General features: G+C 46.9%; 1 protein-coding gene across 3 annotated transcripts in view; it reads right to left on the reverse strand.

Moving 5' to 3' along the window:
- The window catches only part of LOC110507505 (uncharacterized), a 59562-nt gene that overhangs the window by 8030 nt on the left and 26719 nt on the right, over positions 1 to 24813 (reverse strand). Inside the window, exons 3-18 of one of the 3 annotated variants that reach the window (XM_036964710.2) lie at positions 23668 to 24071; positions 17018 to 17118; positions 10462 to 10528; positions 8215 to 8261; positions 6421 to 6571; positions 4872 to 5003; positions 4464 to 4646; positions 4142 to 4234; positions 3977 to 4063; positions 3741 to 3774; positions 3524 to 3601; positions 3185 to 3283; positions 2549 to 2590; positions 2387 to 2397; positions 1928 to 2176; positions 46 to 1684 (exon numbers count right to left, since the gene is read on the reverse strand). In XM_036964710.2, the coding sequence (XP_036820605.2) occupies positions 46 to 1684; positions 1928 to 2176; positions 2387 to 2397; positions 2549 to 2590; positions 3185 to 3283; positions 3524 to 3601; positions 3741 to 3774; positions 3977 to 4063; positions 4142 to 4234; positions 4464 to 4646; positions 4872 to 5003; positions 6421 to 6571; positions 8215 to 8261; positions 10462 to 10528; positions 17018 to 17118; positions 23668 to 24071 (3417 nt within the window). Of the gene's footprint in view, positions 1 to 45; positions 1685 to 1921; positions 2177 to 2386; positions 2591 to 3184; positions 3284 to 3523; positions 3602 to 3740; positions 3775 to 3976; positions 4064 to 4141; positions 4235 to 4463; positions 4647 to 4871; positions 5004 to 6420; positions 6572 to 8214; positions 8262 to 10461; positions 10529 to 17017; positions 17119 to 23667; positions 24072 to 24813 lie in introns of those variants that run through there. The other 2 variants (XR_016492647.1, XM_090224400.1) reach the window with 2 other exon arrangements.

Genomic DNA, 24813 nt, shown 5'->3' on the forward strand with positions numbered 1-24813 from the left:
TAAATCAAATCATAGCCATTCCTAAAGGATGTTAAAGGTACTGACCAGTGGAATGGCTCTGAGCTCTCTTTACTGTAATCTTCTCCCCATGATGCTGCTGTGGCGGCTGGGCCTGAGGAGGGACACTGTGCCTGGTGGTGCCGGTCCACGGTGCACGACCCACACACACCCTCTTGTGGTGAAGAGGCACCTTCATGATGCTGGCCTTGGCGCTGTACATGCGAGCCAGCATTTGAACCTTACTGAGGATCCTCTCCGAGTTCTCCACCAGACATGGATCACCGGGGCTGGCCTCGAACAGGCCTATCCCTGCCACGTCTGCGACCGCTGCCCCCTCGTACAGGGTCTGGCTGGAGGACACCATCTTACAGTGGCGGGACCAGCGGCCCACCTTGATCTGGCTGGGTAGGCCCTCTAGGTTCCCAGTGAGGGAGCTCCTGTCTCTGATTCTCCCCAACCCAGCCTGGGACACTGGGGCGGTCTTACTGTCGTGGAGGCCTGTAAGTGGAGGGACAGTGGAGTCTTTCTGGGCCTCTTTAGGTTCTGAGTCCAGATCACTTGGACTTGGTCCGTGGCCGTTGATTACTTGCTGGTCTTCTGTGATCACTTTGGCTGCTTCATCACTGCATGAGGCCTCTTTGTTTATGTCTGTTAACAGGTTAAGTGTGATTTCCTTCTCTGTACTAACAGCGGCTCCTACTTTCTCCTTATCTTTCCACTCCTTCATCAACTCTTTGTAGGGGAGGAGCTCGCTCCCTGGCTCAAACCTGCTACATTCCTCCACAGCAGGCTCATCCTGACCTGGTGCCTGGCTGTGATCTTCCTGGGAATCAGCAGCAGAAGTGGAGGAACAGTCTGGACTGAGGGCTCCCTCTCCCTGGTCAGGCAGCTCTAACTCAGGCTCTGGTTCTGCCCCCCCATTGGAGCGCCCGCTCTCCGAGTCACACAAGCTGTCCTGGTGGCCAAAGACAGCAAAGCGGGACACAGAGTCTTTGACCAGGCCGGTGGGGATGATGAGGGAGAAGCTGTTTCTCCTGGGGGTGGGGATGCTGTCAACTTCTCCTGCATATCCTGCCTCGGCCTCAGCTGCCTCGTAGTAGCTGCGGATCTTTTCGATGATCTGCCTGTCGGACTTGGTGAGCTGGGTCTCTTTCTTGGGCGCCAGAGGGCTCTGTACAGTGTCCTCTGGGACGGAGAGATGAGAGATTGGAGCTTCTGAGGGTTTGTCCTCGTTGGGGAGGTCAAAGCAGAGTTCTTTCTCCCTCTCCCTTTTGTCAGGGAGGCTTACAGGAGAGAGAGGTGTCGCGGTTTTGACCGTTTGCTCGTCCTCCACCTCTGATGCAGTTCTTTCCTCAACTGTCTCGGTTTCTTTGGCTGATGTGCTCTCCTCCTGAGGCATCTCCTCTTTGACATCAGATGGCAAAGGTGTTGACTCTCCACCTTCACAACCTCCCTCCTCTGAGGACTCACTGGACAGACGGGGTGGAAGAGTTTGGTCTTCCATTTTGGTTCTGCTCCCCTCCAGTTGCACTGTTATCTCCTCTGGACTATTGGGATGGGGGTCTTGCGACTTGTAAGACTCCTTTGTAGGGGAAGGCTGCGGCTGGTCATTTCCTTGCTGAGCAACTGGACATGGAGGTGGCTCAGTTGTTTGGTCCTCCAGAGACTCATCCAGGGGTGAATCCTGTGGAAAGACAGAAACAAAAACAAAAAGAGTCAACACGTACACGGCAATACGTACACGGCAATACGTACACGGCAATACGTACACGGTAGAGTAATGCAGCACTAACTCAGGAAGGAATTGATAGCTCATAAAACTAGACACTAACGTCTAGTGACTAGACAAGTGGCACAGGTTGCTTCAAATCCATGGCAACTGTTTAACAATGTGTGAATTGTGAAAGACAATATAGCCCACCCATACTATGTCATGCTTGAGTTCGGCCATTCCCTCTCGCACGCGGCTCTGGTTAATGAACTGCATGATCTCCTCGGTGATGGAGAGGGTGGGCGGGAGGCTCAGGGGGGATAGATCCTCATCTTCCAGGCCCAGGCAGGGGTCCGGCCGCTCTGTCTCAGCTTCCACCTCCATCACAGAGGAGGCCAGGGTTTTGGTGCTGCCTGAGTATCCCAGGCTATCTGCCCCAGGACACAGCTCCCCCTCGCTGCCAGCCTATGGAGATGGACATGCGTATAAACACGGAGACGGATAATGTCAGGAAGGGAGGGTGTTACTCAGTAGCATTTCTAACGCCAACAAGGCATTGCTCATAGTAATTCTTGCCAAGTAATTATTTCCAATGAGATATCATTTGATGATTGATTTATGTGTACGACAGTTGTGTGGGTGGTTAACTGTGGAACAAGTCTGAATCAAGCTTACCTTTGAAGAGACTGGATTCAATGAGACGATAGGAATGGTTTGTGGGAAACAAACAAATGCGTGTTTACTTTCCATTAAAAACACACCAAATCTTTCAGCCCCGACTGACCGAGGCACTACCAGGAAACAAGATAACAAAAATCCTTTAAGAAGCATTCTCACCCCTCTCACCATGAAATGCTGTTTCCAAGTCTTTAGTTGGAGCTGGAAAGAAACACCCATAAGCATCCAAGAATTAGTCATTTCCAATAATTACATTTATGCATTTACATTTCTTAGCTAACTGTACGTTTAGTCCAAGTAATGCTGTTTGGTGATTCCTCTCTGGGCCCTTGTTCATAAAGCGTCTCAGGATCAGGTGCTACTTGTCCATGTCATCCTGTTAATTATTCAGTACTGGGGCGGCAGGTAGCCTAGTGGTTAGAGCGTTGGGCCAGTAACTGAAAGGATGCTAGATTGAATCCCTGAGCTGACAAGGTAAAAATATGTCGTTCTGCCCTAGTAGGAGGCAGTTAACCCACTGTTCCCCGGTATAATTTGTTCTTAACTGACTTAAATAAAGGTTAAATATAAAAAAACAAAAACAAATATGATCTAAAAGGCTAAACTGATACTTCAACAGCACTTCTGCTTTGAGACTCTTTATGAATGTGGACCCTGTTCTATAGACATGAAGTCTCACCAGACTGCCTCCTGAGTAGGAATGCTGATCTAGGATCTGTCCATATAATCTTATTCATTATGATCTAAAAGGCTAAACTGAGGCTAAATCAGCACTCCTACTCTAAGAAGTCTCACCAGACTGCCTCCTGCCGCGGCGGTAGGACAGGTTCCCCTCCAGAAGCAGGGGAAGGCTCTTCTTGGCCTTCTCTGGGGTGTAGATGAACTCTGGGGGCTCTAGACAGACACACACACACACACACACACAGTTAACTCCGCAAACACAGACCAGACAGGCATATGGCAAAAGGCCTGTGTTATTTACTAGATTTATGACAAAAAAGAAGCCATCACACTCATCCGACTTTGGGGTTTGAACGTGCTTAAAACCAGTAAAGATATCCAACAGAAAATACAAGTGGTTCACACACAAATGAGGTACTAGGTGCATTACAGGTAAGAATGGCATGTCCTGACCTGATTGGCGTCTTCCTCGATGGTATTCATTGCATCTTGGAGATGACTTTTTAAAATGATCCTGATCAAACTGAGGAGCTGTGAAATAGAAATGGCAAGTTACTGAGTTGTGCATGACCGTAAACTGTGCACGATCAAATTCAATTAAATTTACAGTGTAAATTGAAAGTGAAAAGGGTAGGTGTGTGAAAGTATGATGGTTTGAAATGAATCTCACATTGACAGAAGTTGTCACCGAGTACCTGCCTTGCCTGAAAAATACATGTATGGTATTTCAATGATTCAATGACTTGTGACAGTGTTTGCATTAACTTTAAATAGCCATGAGGTGGCAGCACAACCTAACAGAGGGAATGCAATATTCTCAATTTCAGTATAGCCACAGCCTTCAGTGTTATATTTGGCTGAAAAGTATTGCCGTTTATATCGGCAGCATTGACCGTAATGTCTCACCTTCTGGGGTAGAGAGGCAAGATGGTTCTCCACTATCAGTCTCTTGAGGTAGTGCAGCCAAAGGCGTTTCTCCTCCTGGTTTTTGGTCTGTAACATGGGTAGGAGGGTAGTTTAGGTACACTGGTCTGACACAATACAATGTCCTGTCCTTTGGTTTACTCATACCTGTACAATGTGCTGCTGTTTGGGGATGGTCTGATCGGACACCTTAAAACACAGGGGGTCCTTCATGGTTTCTACCAGAAGTAGATTACAGCACTGAATGGAGAGAAGGGTGGAGAGATGAGGGAAAGGAGAGAGTGAAATATGAGAGGAAAGGCAGTGGAGTGGAAATAAGGGTATCAGTACACGATAAAGAATCAAGCGAAAACGAAAACATCTCACTTTTTTGATTGGTGTAGGTGTCATCTCTAAAGATACATGCCCATAGCATTTACAGAAACAAAATAATCTGATCGATTCATTCCGCTGTCCGCACGTCACTCACAAATATATGGGTGCTGTAGATGAAAAGCTCCAGTCTCTTTTTAGCGATAAGCAGCATCTTGTCGAAGAGGAAGAATGCCCTCTCCTTCTTGACCCGTTGGACCCTGAAGGAGCCCTCCAACACCAGCTCCCCAAAGCCATTCAGGTCTGGACCTGTCCAGTTGGTCAACAAGCTCTCAATCTCCTGCCAGAGCCAAAAGAAAAGCAGTGTTTGTGTTGACCAAAGGTTGACCTCTAACCTTCAAAAACAGATGTAGTGGAGACTGACATGTCCAAAGACCTCCGTGATCTCTAACCTCTTGACTTTTAACCTCTGACCTCTACTGCCAGTTCAGAGCCATAGATAACACATACAGTAGTTTCCTCAGAACTGCTGTAGTGAGTGACTGGGCAGAGTGGTGGTCCATACCTGCAGCCTGACAGCGTGCTCCTGCTTCCTCTTCATGTCGTTGATGTACCAGGCCACAGCTGTCATGGTGATGATGGCATCCTCCACCACCTCGTAGCCAGGGTCACTTTTATCAAAGTGTTTGGCCAGCTCCTGCCACACGGGGGTGATAGTGAGGTTAGGCTTCTATTAGGGTCGGTATAACGAGAAAGGGGTAGCTGCAGCCCAATACGGTGGTGACCAGAGAACGAACGAGTGGGTGTGTCGAAACCAGGCAACTAACGTACAGCGAGAGTTTGAACTTCTGTTCTGAAGTCAGAGGACGAGTCTGAATTGTATTTCAGTGTTTAGTTTACACAAATGATTGTGCATTTTCAGTTGTAAAACGGACAATTTTTTTATTAAAAGTACTGATGATGGGTGTATTGTTGCTTGTATGCGATGTACGTGTGTTCTTACCATGACCGTCACCCTAATATTGGCTACTAGGTATCTACTTCCCACAACGTTGCGGGACAGTAGTGCTTGGCAAGGAGAGAGCGAAGGACACTGTGTCCCAGTGTTGTTGCGGACTCTATGTACCAAAGTGACATCAGAGGTGGTTTTCAATATTAGTTATTTCTTGTGTAGGCTGCTTTCCATCTTATAAAATCATGGGAGGGAAAAATTGCTACGTTATCTACCGCCTGTGACACTGTGATAAGACACCCGGCAGTGGGACGCAACTCTGGTCGGCAGTCACCTCGATACAACACGGTTGCTCCGGTTGCCATGTTCGCTACCACCGACGACATTGGATACAGCTTCCCAGTGGGAAGCACCTCAGGTCGTCAAGCAGCTCCATACAACACCGGTGCATTAGCCAATGAGGGGATCGATTCCAATAAGCCTAAATTCAAATGTATATTTTATGGGAAAGATATGTTTCTGGATGATGCACCATGCAGCCTTGTTGACAACATGACAGAGTGGCACAGATTATTGTTCACATCACAAGGCAATGGGGCCGTAGACCAGCTCAGGGACAGTAGTGCTTGGCTCAGGTTTATGGAACTCCCTCGTTTGCACTGGTTTATCGACTTTGAAATGAGCTGATTCACTTTCCATAAACCCACTCCTTTCGACACACCCACTTGCCATATTGGGCTGCAGCTCCCCATACTTGAGAATAACCACCACAGAGGTGGGCTTGGAGAGAGAAGCCTAGGTAGGTGATCAGTGTCCAAACACAGCTAGTTATACATGCCATGAGTTGAGAGTCTGCGTGACTTGGGGGCTTTCGTTTAATGATAGGTTCCTTGTTCCATTTCACAGCATCTCAATGCTTTATTTACTCGCTAGCTGCACTGCTGGTCTGCTGAGTATCACACAAAGGCAAGGAGCGCAGAGTAAGAAACAGGGTGCTTTGGATTGAAGGGAAACTCAGTCTACAACGGGCCCTGTACCATTCCTCTGTGTAAAATAAAGGGTTTATACATATAGTCGTATTCTCTGAATAAGTTTGACATTGATAGTGTTGGATCAGTATCATCGTATTGTCTCTCTGACCCAGGCCATGACCTATACTGACCTGCAACAGGAGGTGGTACTTGAGGATCCTCTGCACTGGCTTCAGAAGGTAGGTCTCCAGGGGCAGGGAGTGGCACAGGGTGGTCTGCCTCTCCTGGAAGAAGCCCACCAGGCTCTTGTTCTTCATGCAGTCCCTCAGAACAGCCACCGAGCTGGGGAAAGAGATCCAAGAGGAGAGGAGGTGGAGGTTGTTGGTGGAAGAGGGGGGGGGGGGGTTCACAGTAAGACTCATCAGTTGGCTCATTGCTATGCCAGACAGCACTTCATCTCATGGTGAAGCGTACAGTAATGTGTTCAGCATATGCCTCTGGTCCCCCCTTCAGAGGGGCCTCTTTTTTTGCCTAAACGCAACTATTTACATATAGTAAAACATTCTGCCGCAGGCCCCTTGCTGTCCGACTGGGATGTCTTTCTCAGACAAAAGCTCTGATATCTGCTAACAGCACATCTCGGTATGAGCTATGAACTGGTCTTTTTAAGACCATCACCGGATGAATGCACATACTGCAGCTCACGTACATGGTCAGGGCACCATCCATGTCGCATAACACATATAATTCTGTTTCTATTCTCTGTGACAGACACACGAAAGGCTGTTTACACGGAGCATGTGGAACACCGCATCGTCATGGTGACGGGCAGCGATCCAGTCCTATTCAAACATCTGCCAGTCAATTTGTAGTGGCCCGTGGGATTAGAATTGATGGGCCGTGAAAGGTGCCGCCTCTAAAATGCTTGTGATGGGTTTGTGTTTTACACGAACAATACACTGTGAGTTCGCCTGTTTGACCAGTGACCGAATCTAACCGCGGTCATTAAATCAGTCACTTTAGTCTTTCATTGGATGAAATTATTTTGATGGTTTCACTTGTCGTTCCGACCACTGAGGAGTTCAAATAGATCTATTCAAGACGCTGAGTACGGTTACATGCGCACAATAATGTGATTATTGTAGATAGTCAGGTTAATCTAAGAGTTTGTTTAAAGCGTTTGCATGCTTGCAAGTAGAAAGATTTCCCTTAATAATCCTGTTTACATGGACACACCTGAAATCAGGTTGCCTGATGGTGATTTTGATAAATGCAGAAAATCGACAGTCACAACGAACGTTCTACCACAGTGAGTGACCATGTTATTTTTGCAAAGACTTTTTGATTCTGAGTTTGTACACTTGAATGTGAAAACTATTGAGAAGATGCATACTTTCAGTTTTTCCGAACTCACTGAAGAGGGAGGCTTGTGCTTCCCGGTGCTGGCACATGTGCAGATCAAATACACAGCTTGGAACGCCGATTAAGCTGTTTATGTCCTAATCATTTGAAAGATTGCTCAGAAAAACGGGTGTTTTAAATCGGTGTACTGTATGCTTTACTTCGATTTTGACCTTACGCCGATTAAGATAAACACAGCAAGGGGTTTACATGAGTAATGTTACACTCAGCCTTCTGCCATAGTTTCATATCACATTTTCTGTGTGCATGTAAACGCACTTAATGACCATCCGAAATCATTTCCCTTTCACTCATGTCTCTTTATAAAGGATGGTGATTACAACTGTACTCTTCCCCCTCCCACCATCATATACAATTGTGTATTTATACCACTGTAACAATTTCAAATGTGTATTTTGAACTTCACTTGTCCCCTGTGTTTAACTCATTACATTCTCACATTCCCAGGTCCCTTCACAATAGCTATCATTCAAGGATCTAGGTCAAATGACAGTGCACACCAGTACAGGGGTGTGTGTGTGTGTGTGTGTGTGTGTGTGTGTGTGTGTGTGTGTGTGACTTACTTGGGGTAGTTCATACAGTAGAGGGTATATATGTCGAAGGCTTCGCTCTAAACAAGAGGGAGAGAAAATAAACAGATGGCAGAGAAGAGAGACGTGTGAGAAAGACCAGAGACACGGAGCTTTGTTCTCCATGTTCACTCTGCCACAAACCCCCCTAATGGTTGTGTGACAGCTCTCCTCGCATGAGGATCATTCTCCAGGTCTCACTCAGAAATAAATACTTTGTTTTTATCTCCTTACAAAACCCCATTCCCTGACTTATGTAAACATGTATTCTCATCCAAGAAACATCTCATCTAAAACAGCTCATCTAAGAAAGTTAAAGAAAGTTAATTGCATTTTACATTTAAGTAGGCTTTGTAGTAGCGATTCCCTATGACTGCCACTGGCACAGGAGAGAGCTGTCAGCATCCACAAATCAGCTTTACAAAACGTTACTCTTTTGGGGTGAAGTTCACATGTATAGCGTCTATAAATATAAATAGCTCCGAAACACACACATTCCTGTACAAAAGGTGCAGAGAGGCACTCTATAAGGTGCATATGTGATACGATAAGAACTGTATGCCCTCTCCTCTCACCTGTTCTAACTCTTCCTGGTCACCTGTTCTAATCCTTCCTGGTCACCTGTTCTAACTCTTCCTGGTCACCTGTACTAACCCTTGCTGGTCACCTGTTCTAACCCTTCCTGGTCACCTGTACTACCCCTTCCTGGTCACCTGTTCTAACTCTTCCTGGTCACCTGTTCTAACCCTTCCTGGTCACCTGTTCTAACCCTTCCTGGTCACCTGTTCTAACCCTTCCTGGTCACCTGTTCTAACCCTTCCTGGTCACCTGTGCTACCTATATACACATGCGACCAGTGACCCATGACCCCTCCAGTGTACAAAACAAGTAAAAAAATAACCCTTGACAGACAACATACACACAACTCATAAACAGTCCAAAATGGCTCCTACAGGTTTAGATAATGGTTCTGTGAGGTCAACTGAATATTATGTTCCAAACACTTGTGTATGTATGTATACTTGTCTTTACCACTCAGTCGTACATATAGCCAGCAGGTCTAGGGTTGGAGATTCATAGCTTAGCAGATGGTGAATTGTTACAGGCTACAGCTGACTCCATACAGACCCAGTGTCTGACTACACCTAACCTAAGAGCACATACGGCCTCATTCCAAGCAGAAACGGTCACGTTTCAACTGTGTTTCCCACGTTCCACACGGGCCCGGATTATTTCTTATATCGCCACCTCTACGTAGTCTGCAGTAGTGAGGGGCCGTTGTCCTCACCCTGTTTAGAGAGGTTAGTCTAGCTCAGAGCAGCATCTTATAACCAAGAATAACCTTGCCGGTAATGGCTTAATCGAATGTACTCTTTTTTTCCCCCCAGCCATCTATAATTGGCCACAACAGTAGCCCATTCAATAGCAGAGAACCATAACAACCTGCTGGATAAGAGGGTCTGGGCACCAAAGAGGAAAGAACAGGCTGGAGACGGGACTAAGAATAGGCACCCTTGGATCCTGGACCGTAAATGGGATTCTGGTTCTTGGGTCTTTTTCCAGCTTTGGCAGGGCCAGGCGTGTCCGTCTGCAGCCCCACATATGGAGGCATACCCTGGGAGTCAGGGACATAAACGCTGGCCATTTTCCCAGCCGACACAAAGGAGAGCCTGTTTCCCTGGTCGATTGGACCCTTCACTGTTCCTGTTTTATCAGCGGGGGTTCTGTGTCATTACTCAGGCGACTAGAGTACGGCACCATGCGGGTGTGCAGACCCACTCAACTGTAGTGAGGACATGGGTTAAAGGGTCAGCGCCACCACCGCTTCAGAACCAGAACCAATCACCACGCCTCTCTGGTCACGGGCCTGCGCACACTCACATAGCCCAAGTACAAACATTTCCTCTGACACACTGCCCAATGTCAGCGGCCCACTTCAAACAGCTGTGGTTCTCTACTTGGCCGAAACAAAAGTTTGTTTCACACAATCTGCTTGCTTGACATTTTAACAGCGCTCTGCATCCAGAGAACAAAATAGCTGCTGTGTACAAGCACCATATTGTCATAGCCTTTATTAGCCTACACAACAAGCCTGTCTTAAGCTATGACCCAAGAGGGGCTGGCTGTGACCAACCAATCAGGAAACACTGGTTTAGAACATCGGAACACCCACACAAAAAAAATGTGTAATGTGAATGTACTGGTTGTTTGTGCTTTTATCACGGCAATGTGGTGACTCACCCTCTCAACGAAGCACTCAGCGATGGCAGCCGCATGAGGACTCCTCTCCAGGTCCTCCAGAAGCTCACTGTGGGAGAGACAGACAGAGGTCAGTTATGGGCCATGAGAACACCAGTACAGCAATGTAAACGTATCACTGCAACACACAGAGGTCATGGAAACGTCACTGTAACTCGTCTACATCCCTGGGACTCACGCTCTACAAATCAGTACAACAGCTCTCACACTGTCAAATACTGTAACATCCATGTAACAACTACTCATAACACATAATGATGAGCACATACACTGCTATGTAAAATGGACAGCGCAGACATTTCTTGGTAGACACTGTGCAGTGCTTATGAGTGCATGTGAGTTTGTCAAGGTCTAGGACAGTTCATGAGAACTTTGTTTGGAGACTGTTATTCCGTCTCCACTGAGGCCCTTGGAGCTGGTGTCGAAGACGATCCTGGCAGGGACGGATCCCAAATCCCAACTCCATTTCCACAAAGTATTCGTTCATGTCTCCCCTTCCGATCCTTCCAAACTATCTCCTAAATGCATGCAGATGGGACACATCTATCCCCACATCAGCCAACCCCAACCAGAACCCCTTTCCAGCTGTCCCACTACAGCCTCCCCAACCCCCACACCTTACAAACACAGACCTGGATCAGACTACTTTTAACACCCCAGCCCCGTCATCACCATGGACAGAACTCTTATGAAACACATACGCAAGCTCTCTCCAGGAGCCTGTAACTTCTGATTAACCTCCTCCTACTTCGTGGATGTCAGCGGGGGGAGAGAGCGGCGGGTCTCTCCTTTCAGTATCTGAATGAATCAAAACTATCGGTGCAGAATTTTCTTGGCTGGAGATGGTGGAAAAGGTAAGGAACAGTAGTGAGGAGAGTTGAGGGACAGCGATGCGTTTTGAATTCCGGCTCCGATTAGGAGAAGATGGAGGTTGATGTGACTAATGGCTGTAATGGCAGTCTCTGGTGGTTACTGGGACATCTCAACAGAGACGACTAGCCTCACATTCCTGGACAGTGAGCTGAAACTGAAGGTGTCATTCACCGCAGCCCCATCAGCCCATATCTGAGGTGACACGACGTGATGAGCAGCCCACCTGCACTCAATTCATTAGCGAAGCCCAACTTCCCCGCATCTCTGAGAGGCCCGGGGCTGCCGGACTGGTCTGTCTCCCGGGATCCCCCCTCTTCCGAAGGAAAACAGAGAGGCGCTCTGTAAACACCCGGAGTTCGCCTTCATATGGACGGGGTGAAAAGTTTGGAGCGAAACCGCAGCCCTCCATTCCTTCTCGTCGCTCTCTCCTCCCTCGGAGACGAGGCTTGTTTCGCGGCTTCCCTCCGCGGTGAGAGGGCGTCATTAGGGTTTTGCGGGAAGCAAGGGAGAATTATGGGTGGTTTTTATCAAATGGCCACAGAGCAGGGTGTCTCTGCGTGCCACTGGCCCTGACTGATGTCTGAATCCTGTTGTTGACAGACAAAGACAAAGGGAAAGAGGGAACAAAGAACATGCCACCACGGAGACATTTCCCTCCATCTGCAAGAGCAAAGGGCTTTCAACAAGACTACATCTGCAGTGCTGTAGCATGTTTGCAAACATTGGATTTAATTAAGGCTTGGCACTTACTAGCAGGGCCTGGTACTTTAAGACAAACGTCCTGGAATGTATTTGGCTGTCTTGGACTTGCGTTATACTTGTAACCAACCTACTAATTACTTTCCCAGCTTTTCCTGACTAAAACACTCCATCCATAGACGTTTAACAGAGACGCTCCATATTTGAGGTCAGTGGAAAACTAGTTTTAAATGAAGCCTACTGACAATCTACTGACAACCTACTGACACATGACAATCTGATTATTAACGTATGTGCATTTGCTCCTCTTCTAGATAAGAGGGTGAACTGTGAGAGGAAAGAGGAGCCTCCTCCAGATGATCCCTCTACAGTCATATATTTCCCAAAGCGTTACAGTCAAACGGGTAGGGGGGGGGGGGGGGGGGGGGGGGGGGGGTCACCTGCGAGGCGCACTGCATCAATGACCTCACACGCTCCCTCCCTTTGTTTCATTCTTTCCGTTGACGCACTTCTGAACCTCTCTTTTCACTGTGCTTGTGGGGAGCCCTAGTTTATTTACCTTCCATACAGCCAGTATCCCCCCCTTCTCCTTTCCTCCTGTACGCCTCACTTCCCTCCTTTCTCCTTTAATAAGCATTCCTCTCTCATGGAGTGCGATCTCTGCATTAGATTAAAGCCCTTGCAGATCTGTTTCCTCTTGAGTAACGACACAGTAAGTGCCAGACAAAAACAACAGAGACCTATCTACATCCCTAAATCAGAGTGTTTATATGCACTTTAACCTTGCTGGCTTTATGTTCCCAATCCATTCCCTGAGTATCTTCACATGCCGACTTCATCGCCTCTCTCAAAGTGAGAACTTCTTTCATGTGACACCGCATCCTCAGCAACACCAGCCACTCCCACATAAGCCACGGCAGATAAAAACAGAGAGCACGGTTTGGGGGACTGGCCCTTCCTGGATCCCAGCCAACCAGGGTAAGAGGGAAGATTCCCTCCCAGGCAGACCTCCGGGTCACAGGGATGACTGTGAGCGGGTGAGGGGGCTTAGCACTCAGACTGACTCTGACTGGACAGGAGTGAGAGGGTAAGGGGTTATGCCTATCGTGCGGGATTTCATAGGAGCCGTGACCCGAGCCAAGCATGCAGGGGTCACAGTGTGGCCTAAATCACACATCGTGGAGGAACTAACCAGGCTTGACTAAATGTCACCACACACAGGCCACCACCATGAGCGATGGGCCCCAGAGCCCAACCCCCCCTACTGTACGTTCCACAAGCAACGCGTCTACTCCATAAGAAGTTGAATGAATCAGACATACATAGAAATAGAATTTCTAGAACGGGGAAAAGCCCCTCAGACCATTGCAATAATCATACTTCTACATTTCTATGGTGCCACGCGTCCACATTCCACCAGCAGTATAAGAAATAGCAGTGGTACACCAAACGGGTTATAAAACCATTATCCACAGCCACTGGAGGTAATTGATCTGTTTATACTGTAACGTCAGGAACTATCAAAATACGCTGTCCATAGCCAGCTTTGAAACCCGTGATACTATACAGAACACGTGTTTCTTATTAGGCTATTCTATCAGATCCTCTACCTCTCATTGTCATTATACTGTACAGGAGCTGCACGCAACAACAACAACAAAATGTGTGTTCATTTTGAAACGTCTACGTTTCTAGTTGAAATGAACTTTGCGCGTGAGTCGTGGCTGACTTTGCACCAGGCCTTAGACAGATGCAAGAGATAAACCATGGCACTCAAACAATGCAATTAAACATCTTCATGTGCAGTAGTAAAGTCTCTATCTCTCTCTCTCTCTCTGTCTCTCGGTTTCTTTGTTTCTGTGTTAGCCTACTGAGGATTCAATCGTCTCTGGCAAACTTTCCAAATGAGGGATTTGGAACAGAGAGACAAAAGAGAGGATGGGCAGGGATTCTAAGGAAGAGACAGTTAAGTCATCTTGATAAGCTCAGGCCTGACTGATCTCTCTGCCTCCGTGTCTGTCTCTCGGTCACTCATTAGGAGTTGGGTTAGAAAAAGGTAGAGGTCACGATTCCACGTCTTTGTCACGTATCCATAGAGATAAATCTCTAAAGTACTAGGCCAGTGATGCAGGATCCTTTTTCCGTGACAGACTAGACAATTTAGCACTTATCTGACTATCATAGTGGCCTGTTCAGCCACAGTTTCTACTCAGCGTGAATCTAATAAAGATGGACAAGATTGAACGCACTACTGGTCTTTGACTAACTACTAGAATAGTACAGTGCGTGCATGTCTGTCTGTCTGTCTGTCTGTCTGTCTGTCTGTCTGTCTGTCTGTCTGTCATGGCTGTCTGTCATGGCTGTCTGTCATGGCTGTCTGTCATGGCTGTCTGTCTGTCATGGCTGTCTGTCATGGCTGTACTGTTCACCAGGCTGTGCCCTGTCTCTTGCTGCGGTTCGGTCTGCTCACAACAGGGTCCAGAACTCTACACCAGTTTTTTTGTCCACCGCGGCACGGCAAACGACATCCGTATGCTGCCTGGAGAACAGGCCAAGAAAGTAGACATAACAACACCAGTGTGGATACAGGGGCTGCATACCACAGCGATGAGGAGATGAGATTTAGAAAAGGCAGAACAAGAAAAAGGACGAGAGAGAAAAAGGTGGATTTCTTTCTCTACTTATTGGGGAGAGGAGAAGATAAAAATGAGGTCAATCCTTTTTTCCACAGATGAACAGTGTGCTACTTTGAGTGATGAAAAAAAGAAAGAGAGTTAGCAAACAATTCTTTTTTTTTCTCCCTGGGTGCCTGTTAGGGAACTGACTGCTCTCATTCTGTTCATTACAAACAAATGTAATTTATGGCCTCGCTAGCCCCACGGCAACGAGCGATGGGGATAAACCCCTGGCACTGATGCACATACTTTACTGTACTGCAATGAGTTACACTGCACAGAACCTGGAGCAGACGGGAGAAATCCCTAACTCTCTCTCGCTCTGTTTCTTTCTGCAACAGTGAGGCCATTTCCCATGAGAACCAGGGGCAGGAAGCATATTGGAGTTGGAGAAGGGTGTGAGTACTTACTCATGTGGGGGGGGGGGGGGGGGGGGGGGGGGGGTATGTAATGAAAAGAGACGACTTGGCACGGGCCCTGAGACTGAAGTGTGAAAACAAGAGTGTCAGCAGGGGGGCAGGGCGAGGAGTGTTGAGGAAATATGAAAAATATGAGCGGTACTCTTCCCAGGGCTTCACTGGAAGCTGCCGGGCCAAACTCATCCCTGCCATTTCTCCCTCCTCCAACGTTCCCATCACTCAACTCAATACTGACATAGTAATAATTCCTGTTTTTCCTTGACACATTCTCTATTTCAGACAAATAATCACAAATACTGTACCAATTCTATTTATATTTTTCCGTTATTTTACCAGGTAAGTTGACTGAGAACACGTGCTCATTTGCAGCAACGACCTGGGGAATAGTTACAGGGGAGATGGGGATTAATGAGCCAATTGTAAACTGGGGATTATTAGGTGACCGTGATAGTTTGAGACCCAGATTATGAATTTAGCCAGGACACTGGGGTTAACACCCCTACTCTTACAATAAGTGCCATGGGATCTTTAATGACCTCAGAGAGTCAGGACACCCATTTAATGTCCCGAAAGACGGCACCCTACACAGGGCAGTGTCCCCAATCACTACCCTGGGGCATTGGGATATTTTTTTAGACCAAAGGAAAGAGTGCCTCCTACTGGCCCTCCAACACCACTTCCAGCAGCATCTGGTCTCCCATCCAGGAACTGACCAGGACCAACCCTGCTTAGCTTCAGAAGCAAGCCAGCAGGGGTATGCAGGGTGGTATGCTGCTGGCATAAACAATGCATCACTCCTGAAACGGGGAAATGTATGAAAATCAGGCTACAGTTAGACAAAGTCAAATTGCTTGAGCAACTATAGTGAGCCAAATGGTTGTCTCTTTGCTCTCTTGTAAACGGTTTCCAGGAAACATATAAAAGGGTAAACAGCAATCTGAAAACATCTAGCCGGAGTACAGCTCAGATACGCTGCCGTGCCACTGTGTACGGAACATAATCTCACACATATAATCAATCTCAAGCTTCCTTTGTGGTATGCAAAATCTGGTGAACCAAGACAGAAGACGTATACCTTAACCTTGAGCATAGTATCCCTTATTCCAAGTCTCTCTCTCTCTCTGCCTGCCTCGCTCTGCCTGCCTCGCTCTGCCTGCCTCTGCCTGCCTCTCTCTCTGCCTGCCTCTCTCATACTCTCTGCCTGCCTCTCTCATACTCTCTCTGCCTCTCTCATACTCTCTCTGCCTCTCTCATACTCTCTCTGCCTCTATCATTCTCTCTGCCTCTCTCATACTCTCTCTGCCTCTCTCATACTCTCTCTGCCTCTCTCATACTCTCTCTGCCTCTCTCATACTCTCTCTGCCCCGGTGTCTGCACATTGTCTGTCTGGTGGGCCAGCCATTGTGTCTGCAGCACATTAAACGTACATCCCTGCCACCCAGGCTGCAGCCTGTACACAAGCTGCCTCGACACAGAAAGAGAGAGTGAGAGCATGGAGCAGAAGAGTGAGAGGACAGAGACAAGTGGAGAAACAGAGGAGAAAGGAGGGTTTAAAAGCAGCTGCAGGAGAGATTTCACCACCATAGTTGTAGGATTTAACACGGATCAGAGCTGAGTGAAATTGAGCCAAGTGAAATGGAGAATATTCAATTTTCGTTGACAGGTGGTAACATTGATCACCATTAAGACATTGCACTGAGATGAAAGATGTAGCCTACCTGCGACATGCTAAGATCTACACAAAAGCATGAGGACACATCTCATCGACCCCAGTTCAGGGCTGATGCAATCTAACAGCTGTGGTGACCAGTGAGGATGAGGTAGGTCGAACACGTAAGCAGACAGAGACAGAGAAAACACACACTAACCCACCTGTTGAACTCATAGATGTCCTCAATGTTGCAGAACAGAGTGCTGACTTCTTCCGGCTTGAGTGGCAGGTCCCCACAGTCAATGATGCAACCCAGGTAGTCCTGAGAGAGAGAGAGAGAGAGAGAGAGATACTGTGAATGTGATTCTGTACTGTAAATGCACGTCAGTATGTTTATTGACAAAATAAACTAAATACAATCTTCATCATAATCTCATCATTCATACTTCATGTTCATTTGTTTCTGACTTCATAACACAAAATGCCTAGTTGCTGAAATGGACAAAAGTCCCTTCTTTGTCCCTCCCCTGCGTCGTCCCTTCATTTCATCCAGATGATTCTCGGTTAGCTGTCTTAGGGTCATTTGTAATTGAATTATCATCAAGGCTTTCTTCGTGAGAAAAAAACGTATACTTGAGCCCTACACCGATCCTTATTGTAAACACACTGAGAAGCCCAAGAAAGCAAACCTAGCAATTAACAAAAGTGGCAAAGGCCTGACAGTTACAATATTTGTATTTTCCTTTCGTGCTCCTCTCTCTGGCCTGGGAAATAAAGCCATGCTCTAGTCTCATGAGATAAATGATATGTCCCACCTAAAAACGCAGACTAACATCCCCAAATACCACCACCCTCAGGGCACGTTGCTCCGCGAAGCCTGGGAGAGAGCACTCCGAGCTGGGCTAAGGGCCTTAGGAAAGAAGGGGGCTTCAAAATATGTCTGGCCAATCCACAGGCCCAGAGCACAATACTCTCCAAGTCTCCCACCACCAATGTAGTGATCAGTAGTCAGGCTAAAAGGCCTTATCTAGGCTAGCTGTCAGCGCTTTATCAGAGCTCTCCAGGGCCCAATAGTCTTATAACCAGCTGGCTTTTTAAGTGGCCAACAAGCCCATCTGATAACGGCACATCCTACAGACAACTCTCTCTCCAGATGCCAACCCAGTGGAGAAACCACAAAGGATCCTATCCAGGGTTGCAGTTCATTCTGTTGGTCTGAGTTTAACAGAGAGATCTGAGTAGCCGTGAGGGTGGCTGCGGCCCACCCAGAGACCCAGTTACCATTCTGGTCAGCGAGAACAAGCCAACAACAGAAAAACAAAGCACGTTAAAATAACATGAAGCCAACTTGACTGCAAAAATAAACGGGTGTGAATAAACAAACAGACAAAGTATGCATGAGAGAGGGAGGTAGGAGGGGGTACGAGGTGGGGATGGCAGGGCGTTAAGACCAGGAAGGGAGCTTCAATGGCCCCCAAACCTGACGGAGTCGAGCAGAGTGGAGCGCGCCTAGGGTACATTCTTGGAGGGTAAAATGTGGAGTTTTATGTTGTTGCTTTGTCTCCAGTTGTGTTTGTTTCCACCGGGGCTTTTCACCGGGGCTTTTCCCAGAGCCACCGGGGCTCTGGGAAAAGCAAACAGGCCGAGGTAGGGCAAAATGAGGCGAAAATAAGTGGGGCTCCCGTCACACTCATCACCTTTTAAAGGCAAGGGTACACTGGCACTGTAATTACTGTCGACTTACAGGCAGTCAGGGGTGAACAAGAATTCCCCCTCGCGCGCGCGCGCACACGCACACACACACGCACGCACGCACACTCCTTTGGGAGGGCAATTAGGGCCCATAGCGAGAGGAGGAGAGAGAGAGAGACAGACAGATGCGTGAGAAATTGACAGAAGAGAGAAGACAGTAAGAATGAGGAAGAGACTAGAGGGGAAAATTTAGACATAAGAGGGTTAAACGCAAGAGAGCACAAGAATAGAAAGGCAGAAGAAATTGAGAAAGAGATAAATGTTTCACTATGAAAGGAAGAAAGACAGCTAGAATGAAAAAGAGAAGGAAAGAGAGAGAGAGAAAGAGAAAGAGGGTGAGAGAAAGAGCGAGAGAGGCCAGAGCAGCCGGCAGGTTTTGGTCTCTTTGTCTGAGAATCTAGGTTGGAATTTGGAGAAAGGAGTTTGTCCCTCTGTGCTGCCTGCAAGGGCCCCTCCATCCCCTCTTCATGTGCCCCAAACTGGGGGTTACAGCCAAAGAGAGGCTAAAAATGCTCCTTTCCCCCAAACCCCCACCCCCAATTTCCTGTCCTATTTGGCAGGAGTACAGCGAGAATGAAAGGGGGCTTCGCTCTCCCCGGCTCGCCCCGGCTCTCCCCATTTTCTCTTCCTGTGTCTTCCAAAACACTGTATGTTGAACATTCAAGACCTATAGGAGCAATATGGGAGCTCACACATGCACAACATACAGAAGGCAAGCTAATAAACTGTACACACACACACACACACACACACGCACACACACACTCCAATCATCATACTTGGTTCTTATTACCAGCAACTTTGACATCATCCCTGGATCAAAACCAGATTTCCATAACTGGTAAAGGCTGAGCCTAACGAACGCTCGAGCCGATAGACATCACATGTGCAACTCACACAGTCAGCACTCTGGATCAGCCAACACCGAACTCCATTCCATCAACTCAGGGGCCCACAGATCGATAAAACAGCCGTGGTCTGGCCCAAATCCCTGTCCGCAAAAACAAATGTATGGACATTTGATCTGGAAGGCATCCCTGCACAGGCTAGCTCAGTCAAATGCCTGCTCTTTTTATTGGCTCGTAAAGGCTGAACTTCAAAAGAACTGTCAAGCAAAAGGAACAAGGGTTCCATTTCAGCCATTCTAACCCATACCCCACACACCTATCATCACATGTCCTGAAGAAATGTTCTCTTCCTCTCTCTTTTCTCCCACCTCCTCTCTCTCGTAACCACACACACACACACACACACACACACACACACACACACACACACACATTTAACCCTCTGCTCTCAGCCCCGTTCTCCCAGAGTGCTGATTGCACCACCTGCTGACTTCCACTTGCTAATGAGTGCCATTGGCAACATTCCCTCTCTGTCTCCACATCAAAGCAGAGGCAGAACCCCTTAATCAGATCACTCCAGCACCGACCTGACCTGCATGAACCACACTGTCTTGCACCTCAACACTAGCCCTAGGTCCATCAGGTTGGCTTTCACAATAAAACCAAAAAGAAAATACAACCAAAAAGGTTGTTTAAAGATGATCAAGTAGCTATCAACAAACTGTTCAACAAACTATCCATGAGCCTTTACCCTAGCCATGCCCCTAACCTGAACCCTTATACCACCATAACCCTTAAAGGCTCTGCGCGGTCAATCCAATGTATGAAGTGGCCGTACGTCCAGAAGGCGAGGTCAGTACAGGTGCATCAAAGCTGGGACCGAGAGACTGAAAAATAGCTTCTATCTCAAGGCCAGCAGACTGTTAAACAGCCATCACTAGCACAGTGAAGTGGCTGCATACATACAGACTTGAAATCATTGGCCACTTTATTACATGGATCACTAGTCACTTTAATAATGTTTACATATCTTGCATTACTCATCTCATATGTATACTGTATTTTATACCATCTATTGCATCTTGCCCGTGCCGCTCTGTCATTGCTCATCCATATATTTATATGGATATATTCTTATTCCATTGCTTTAGTTAGATTTGTGTGTATTAGGTAGTTGTTGTGTAATTGTTAGATTACTTTTTAGATTTTGCTGCACTGTCGGAACTAGAAGCACAAGCATTTTCGCTACACTCGCAATAACATTTGCTAACCATGTGTATGTGACCAATGACATTTGATTTGATTTGATTTACAGCATTTACTGCAACGCGGCCTCCGCAGGCGTCAGGGCTTTCATACTTCTTGTACTTAACGGAGCAGAGCTGTTGTGAAGGAAGTTGTCAAGGAAGTGAGTTTGTGTTTATACAGGGCCTCTCACCCTCACCTACTGTCAGCCAATCCTGTCAATGCAGAGCTCTCCGCATTGTTACAAAATTTGAGAGGTGCACGGCGATGTGGTACGGAGCTTGATTTGGTCTCTGCATGCCTCTGGATGCTCCGCAATTGCATCACACAAACGGCGCCTCCGACCACATTTTCAGATCAAGTATAAATGGACTTTTAGCCTAACCTCTACACAATATCTAAACCTAAACCTAACCCTACACCTAAATCTAACCCTAAACCTAACCCTATATCTAAACATAAACCTAAATCTAACCCTAAACGTAAACCTAAACCTAATCATAACACTAAACCAGGAAAAGAGATGCAAATTAGTTTTTCAAGGGAGCGCTGGCCAAAACAAAAATGAGACAAAGTGATGTCACTTCCTCTATTCCTTTAAGGCTGTCTTTCCTCTCTTTTCCCCCTCAATCCCATAGAGAGACTCCTGATTCCTGGCCTACCTTAATTCTTAGGGCTGAGATCCCGCTAACGGGATCGATATGACAACAGCCAGTGAAAGTGCAGGGTGCCAAATTCAAAATAACAGAAATCCCATAATTAAAATTCCTCAAACATACAAGTATTTCACACCATTTTAAAAATACACTTCTTGTTAATCCCACCACAGTGTCCGATTTCAAATAGGCTTTATGGCGAAAGCACCACCACGATTATGTTAGGTCAGAGCCAAGTCACAGAAAAGCACAGCCATTTTCCCAGCCAAAGAGAGGAGTCACAAAAATCAGAAATAGAGATAGAATGAATCACTAACCGTTGATGATCTTCATCAGATGACACTCATAGGATTTCATGTTCCACAATACATGTATGTTTTGTTTGATAAAGTTCATATTTATATCAAAAATCTCAGTATACATTGGCGCGTTATGTTCAGTAGTTCCAAAAACATCTGGTGTATTTGCAGAGAGCCACATCAATTTACAGAAATACTCATTATAAATGTTGATGAAAATACAAATGTTATACATGGAACTTTAGATACACTTCTCCTTAATGCAACCGCTGTGTCAGATTTCAAAAAAGCTTTACGGAAAAAGCAAACCATGCAATAATCTGAGTACGGCGCTCAGAGCCTAAACAAGCCAAAAAGATATCCGCCATATTGTGCAGTCAACAGAAGTCAGAAATAACATTATAAATATTCACTTACCTTTGATGATCTTCATCAGAATGCACTCCCAGGAATCCCAGTTCCACAATAAATGTTTGTTTTGTTCGATAATGTTCATCATTTATGTCCAAATAGCTCCTTTTGTTAGCGCGTTTGGTAAACAAATCCAAACTCTCGAAGCGTGTTCACTAGGAGCAGACGAAATGTCAAAAAGTTCCGTTACAGTCCGTAGAAACATGTCAAATGAAGTATAGAATCAATCTTTAGGATGTTTTTAACATAAGTCTTCAATAATGTTCCAACGGGAGAATTCCTTTGTCTGTAGAAAAGCAATGGAACAGAGCTCGCTCTCACGTGAACGAGCGTCACGAGCTCAAGGCATTCTGCCAGACCTCTGACTCATTCCCCTCTCATTCGGCCCCACTTCACAGTAGAAGCATCAGACAAGTCATCAGACAAGTCTAAAGACTATTGACATCTAGTGGAAGCCTTAGGAAGTGCAACATGACCAATATCCCGCTGTATCTTCAATAGGGAATGAGTTGAAAAACGACCAACCTCAGAATTCCCACTTCCTGGTTGAATTTTTTCTCAGGTTTTTGCCTGCCATATGAGTTTTGTTGTACTCATAGACATCATTCAAACAGTTTTAGAAACTTCAGAGTGTCTTCTATCCAAATATACTAATAAGATGCATATATTAGCAACTGGGACTGAGTAGCAGGCAGTTTACTCTGGGCACCTCGGCACCTTATTCATCCAAGCTACTCAATACTGCCCCAGCCATAAGAAGTTAAAGGTCACAGCTAAATCCTTTAGTTCCATCAGCTTCCAATGGCAATATGATAAACTTGTTGACTGTCGTCCACCCAAAGGGCCCCTGACTCAACAACCACACTCTGTTCCTTCTCAAACAAATCATCCATCTGTGTGTGTCCGTGCATGTAAATGTGCGTGCACGAGTGTGGTATCAGTGTGTGTGTGTGTGAGTATGTGTGTGAGTATGTGAGCATACGTTAGCGTGTGTGAGTGATCAGTCACAGACTCCTCATTGTCACAAGTCAGCTGACCCTGTCGGATAGGAGTATGAAACATCCTTTTGAAGAAATTACTTGGATTTACTGCTGCTTTCATCCTGTGCCATGCCCTCCTCTTGCCCGCCTCGCGTTCCACCTGGGCCACTGATGGATGTCGCCACAGAGGCACACGGGGAGGACAGACAGGGCTCTAAGATGGCCACTGAACGAGGAGGGGATGAAAGCATTGTTCACATTTTACTAATAGGAAGCTGGTGGGAGAGTCGAGGAGTTCTTCTTTAGAAAGGGGTTGAAAAACTGCTGACACAACTACAGTATCCATGAGTTCCAGTTTCATTATAGTCATTAGGCATTGTGGTATTTCCAATTCAGAAATAATCAACTCAATATGTATACTGTAAACTGTATACATGCCAATATGTAAACCATATGATGATCATGTTAAACCCTATTCTTTCCATGTCAATATGGTGCCAAGTACCAGGAATGGTGGTAGTAATTCCCGTAGCTAGATTTACTGGCCAGGTGTAGCTGCCCTCAGCCCAATACCAGCACCAGGCCAGATCTCAGAGAGGAGACACACAGACAGTACGAAGGACAGGAGGAGAGGCAATGAGAGGAGGGGAGGAAAGGGGAGAGGAAGACTTCTTTCTTACCTCTACGATGCTCTTCAGGTCCCTCACATACGCCTGCTCCGTCTCCACTATCTCCAGCGCCACCCTCTCCAAGCGAGACAGCTTGGGCGGGGATGCGGCAGTGGCAGGGCTTACCCCCGCTGGGAGCAGGGAGAGAGGAGTTAGGTCCAGGCTGATGTCGGAGCCATTGCGCTGCGGCGAGGAGGGGTAGGCAGGCACGGCCCCATAGGGCAGCGAGGAGGAGGAGGAAGAGTGTACGTCCTGCAGGGAGGCAGAGGAGGCAGAGGAGCTGAGGCTGGCCGTGCGGTCGCTGTCCGAGCACACCGTGTTGACCGAGGTGCAGCTCCCGCGGCATGCGCTCTCCGACGAGGCCATCCTACCCACAATGCTGCTCAGGGAGGACACGGAGGAGGGGCGCTTGGCAGCTGGGTGAGGGAAGAAGGGAGAAGATGGGGAAAAGGAGGAGAGAAAAGGATGAGACAGTCAATGTCATGTCAACATAAATCAACACAAACTATTCCAACCAACCATCAGCAGAAAGAGGTGCCAGAACACTTCTTCTCTTGAGGAACAATAAGACAAAAGACTTACAGTACTACAAGACTAATGTGCAGGTTGATTTCTGCCATGAACTTCAGAACAGGCTGACTGAACAGCTTCCTTTGTGTTCCTCTGAACATGACCACAAAGCTGCCATGCAGGAACCAAGGGGTGTCAAAAAAAGGTGTAACTACGAGAACAACTCTTTTTTTTTTCACAGTTTGGTTGCTACAATCGCGCCGTCAATCTTCTTGTTCTGGCAACCTCCTGCACTTTTATGCAAAAACACACAAAGCCAAATCAGGGCAGACAGGAAACAGAGAGACCAATTCCCTCCCCAGCTTTATCCGCCGGTCGGTGGAGTAGATTCACTGAGGTCCCAATGACTCCCTTTACTGGGACCATCTCAGCATTGTCAGGCAAGGCCAATTAAACACAGGGAACAGAACACTAGACAGAGAACAGTTCTGTCTGAAAGCAAACAATTGGAGAGAAAATAGACTGGTTGTCACGGTAAATGAGCATGAGATAAGCCCGGGCTACAAAAAAAAAAGACTTTCACTGTGTTGAGAGTAAAATGTAGAAGTGGTGGTGCTACAATGGCTGCCCTCTCGGGCCAACGGAGAG

Source organism: Oncorhynchus mykiss, chromosome 27, assembly GCF_057628025.1.
Source record: "Oncorhynchus mykiss isolate SJ-2025 chromosome 27, ASM5762802v1, whole genome shotgun sequence".
NCBI lineage: Eukaryota > Metazoa > Chordata > Actinopteri > Salmoniformes > Salmonidae > Oncorhynchus > Oncorhynchus mykiss.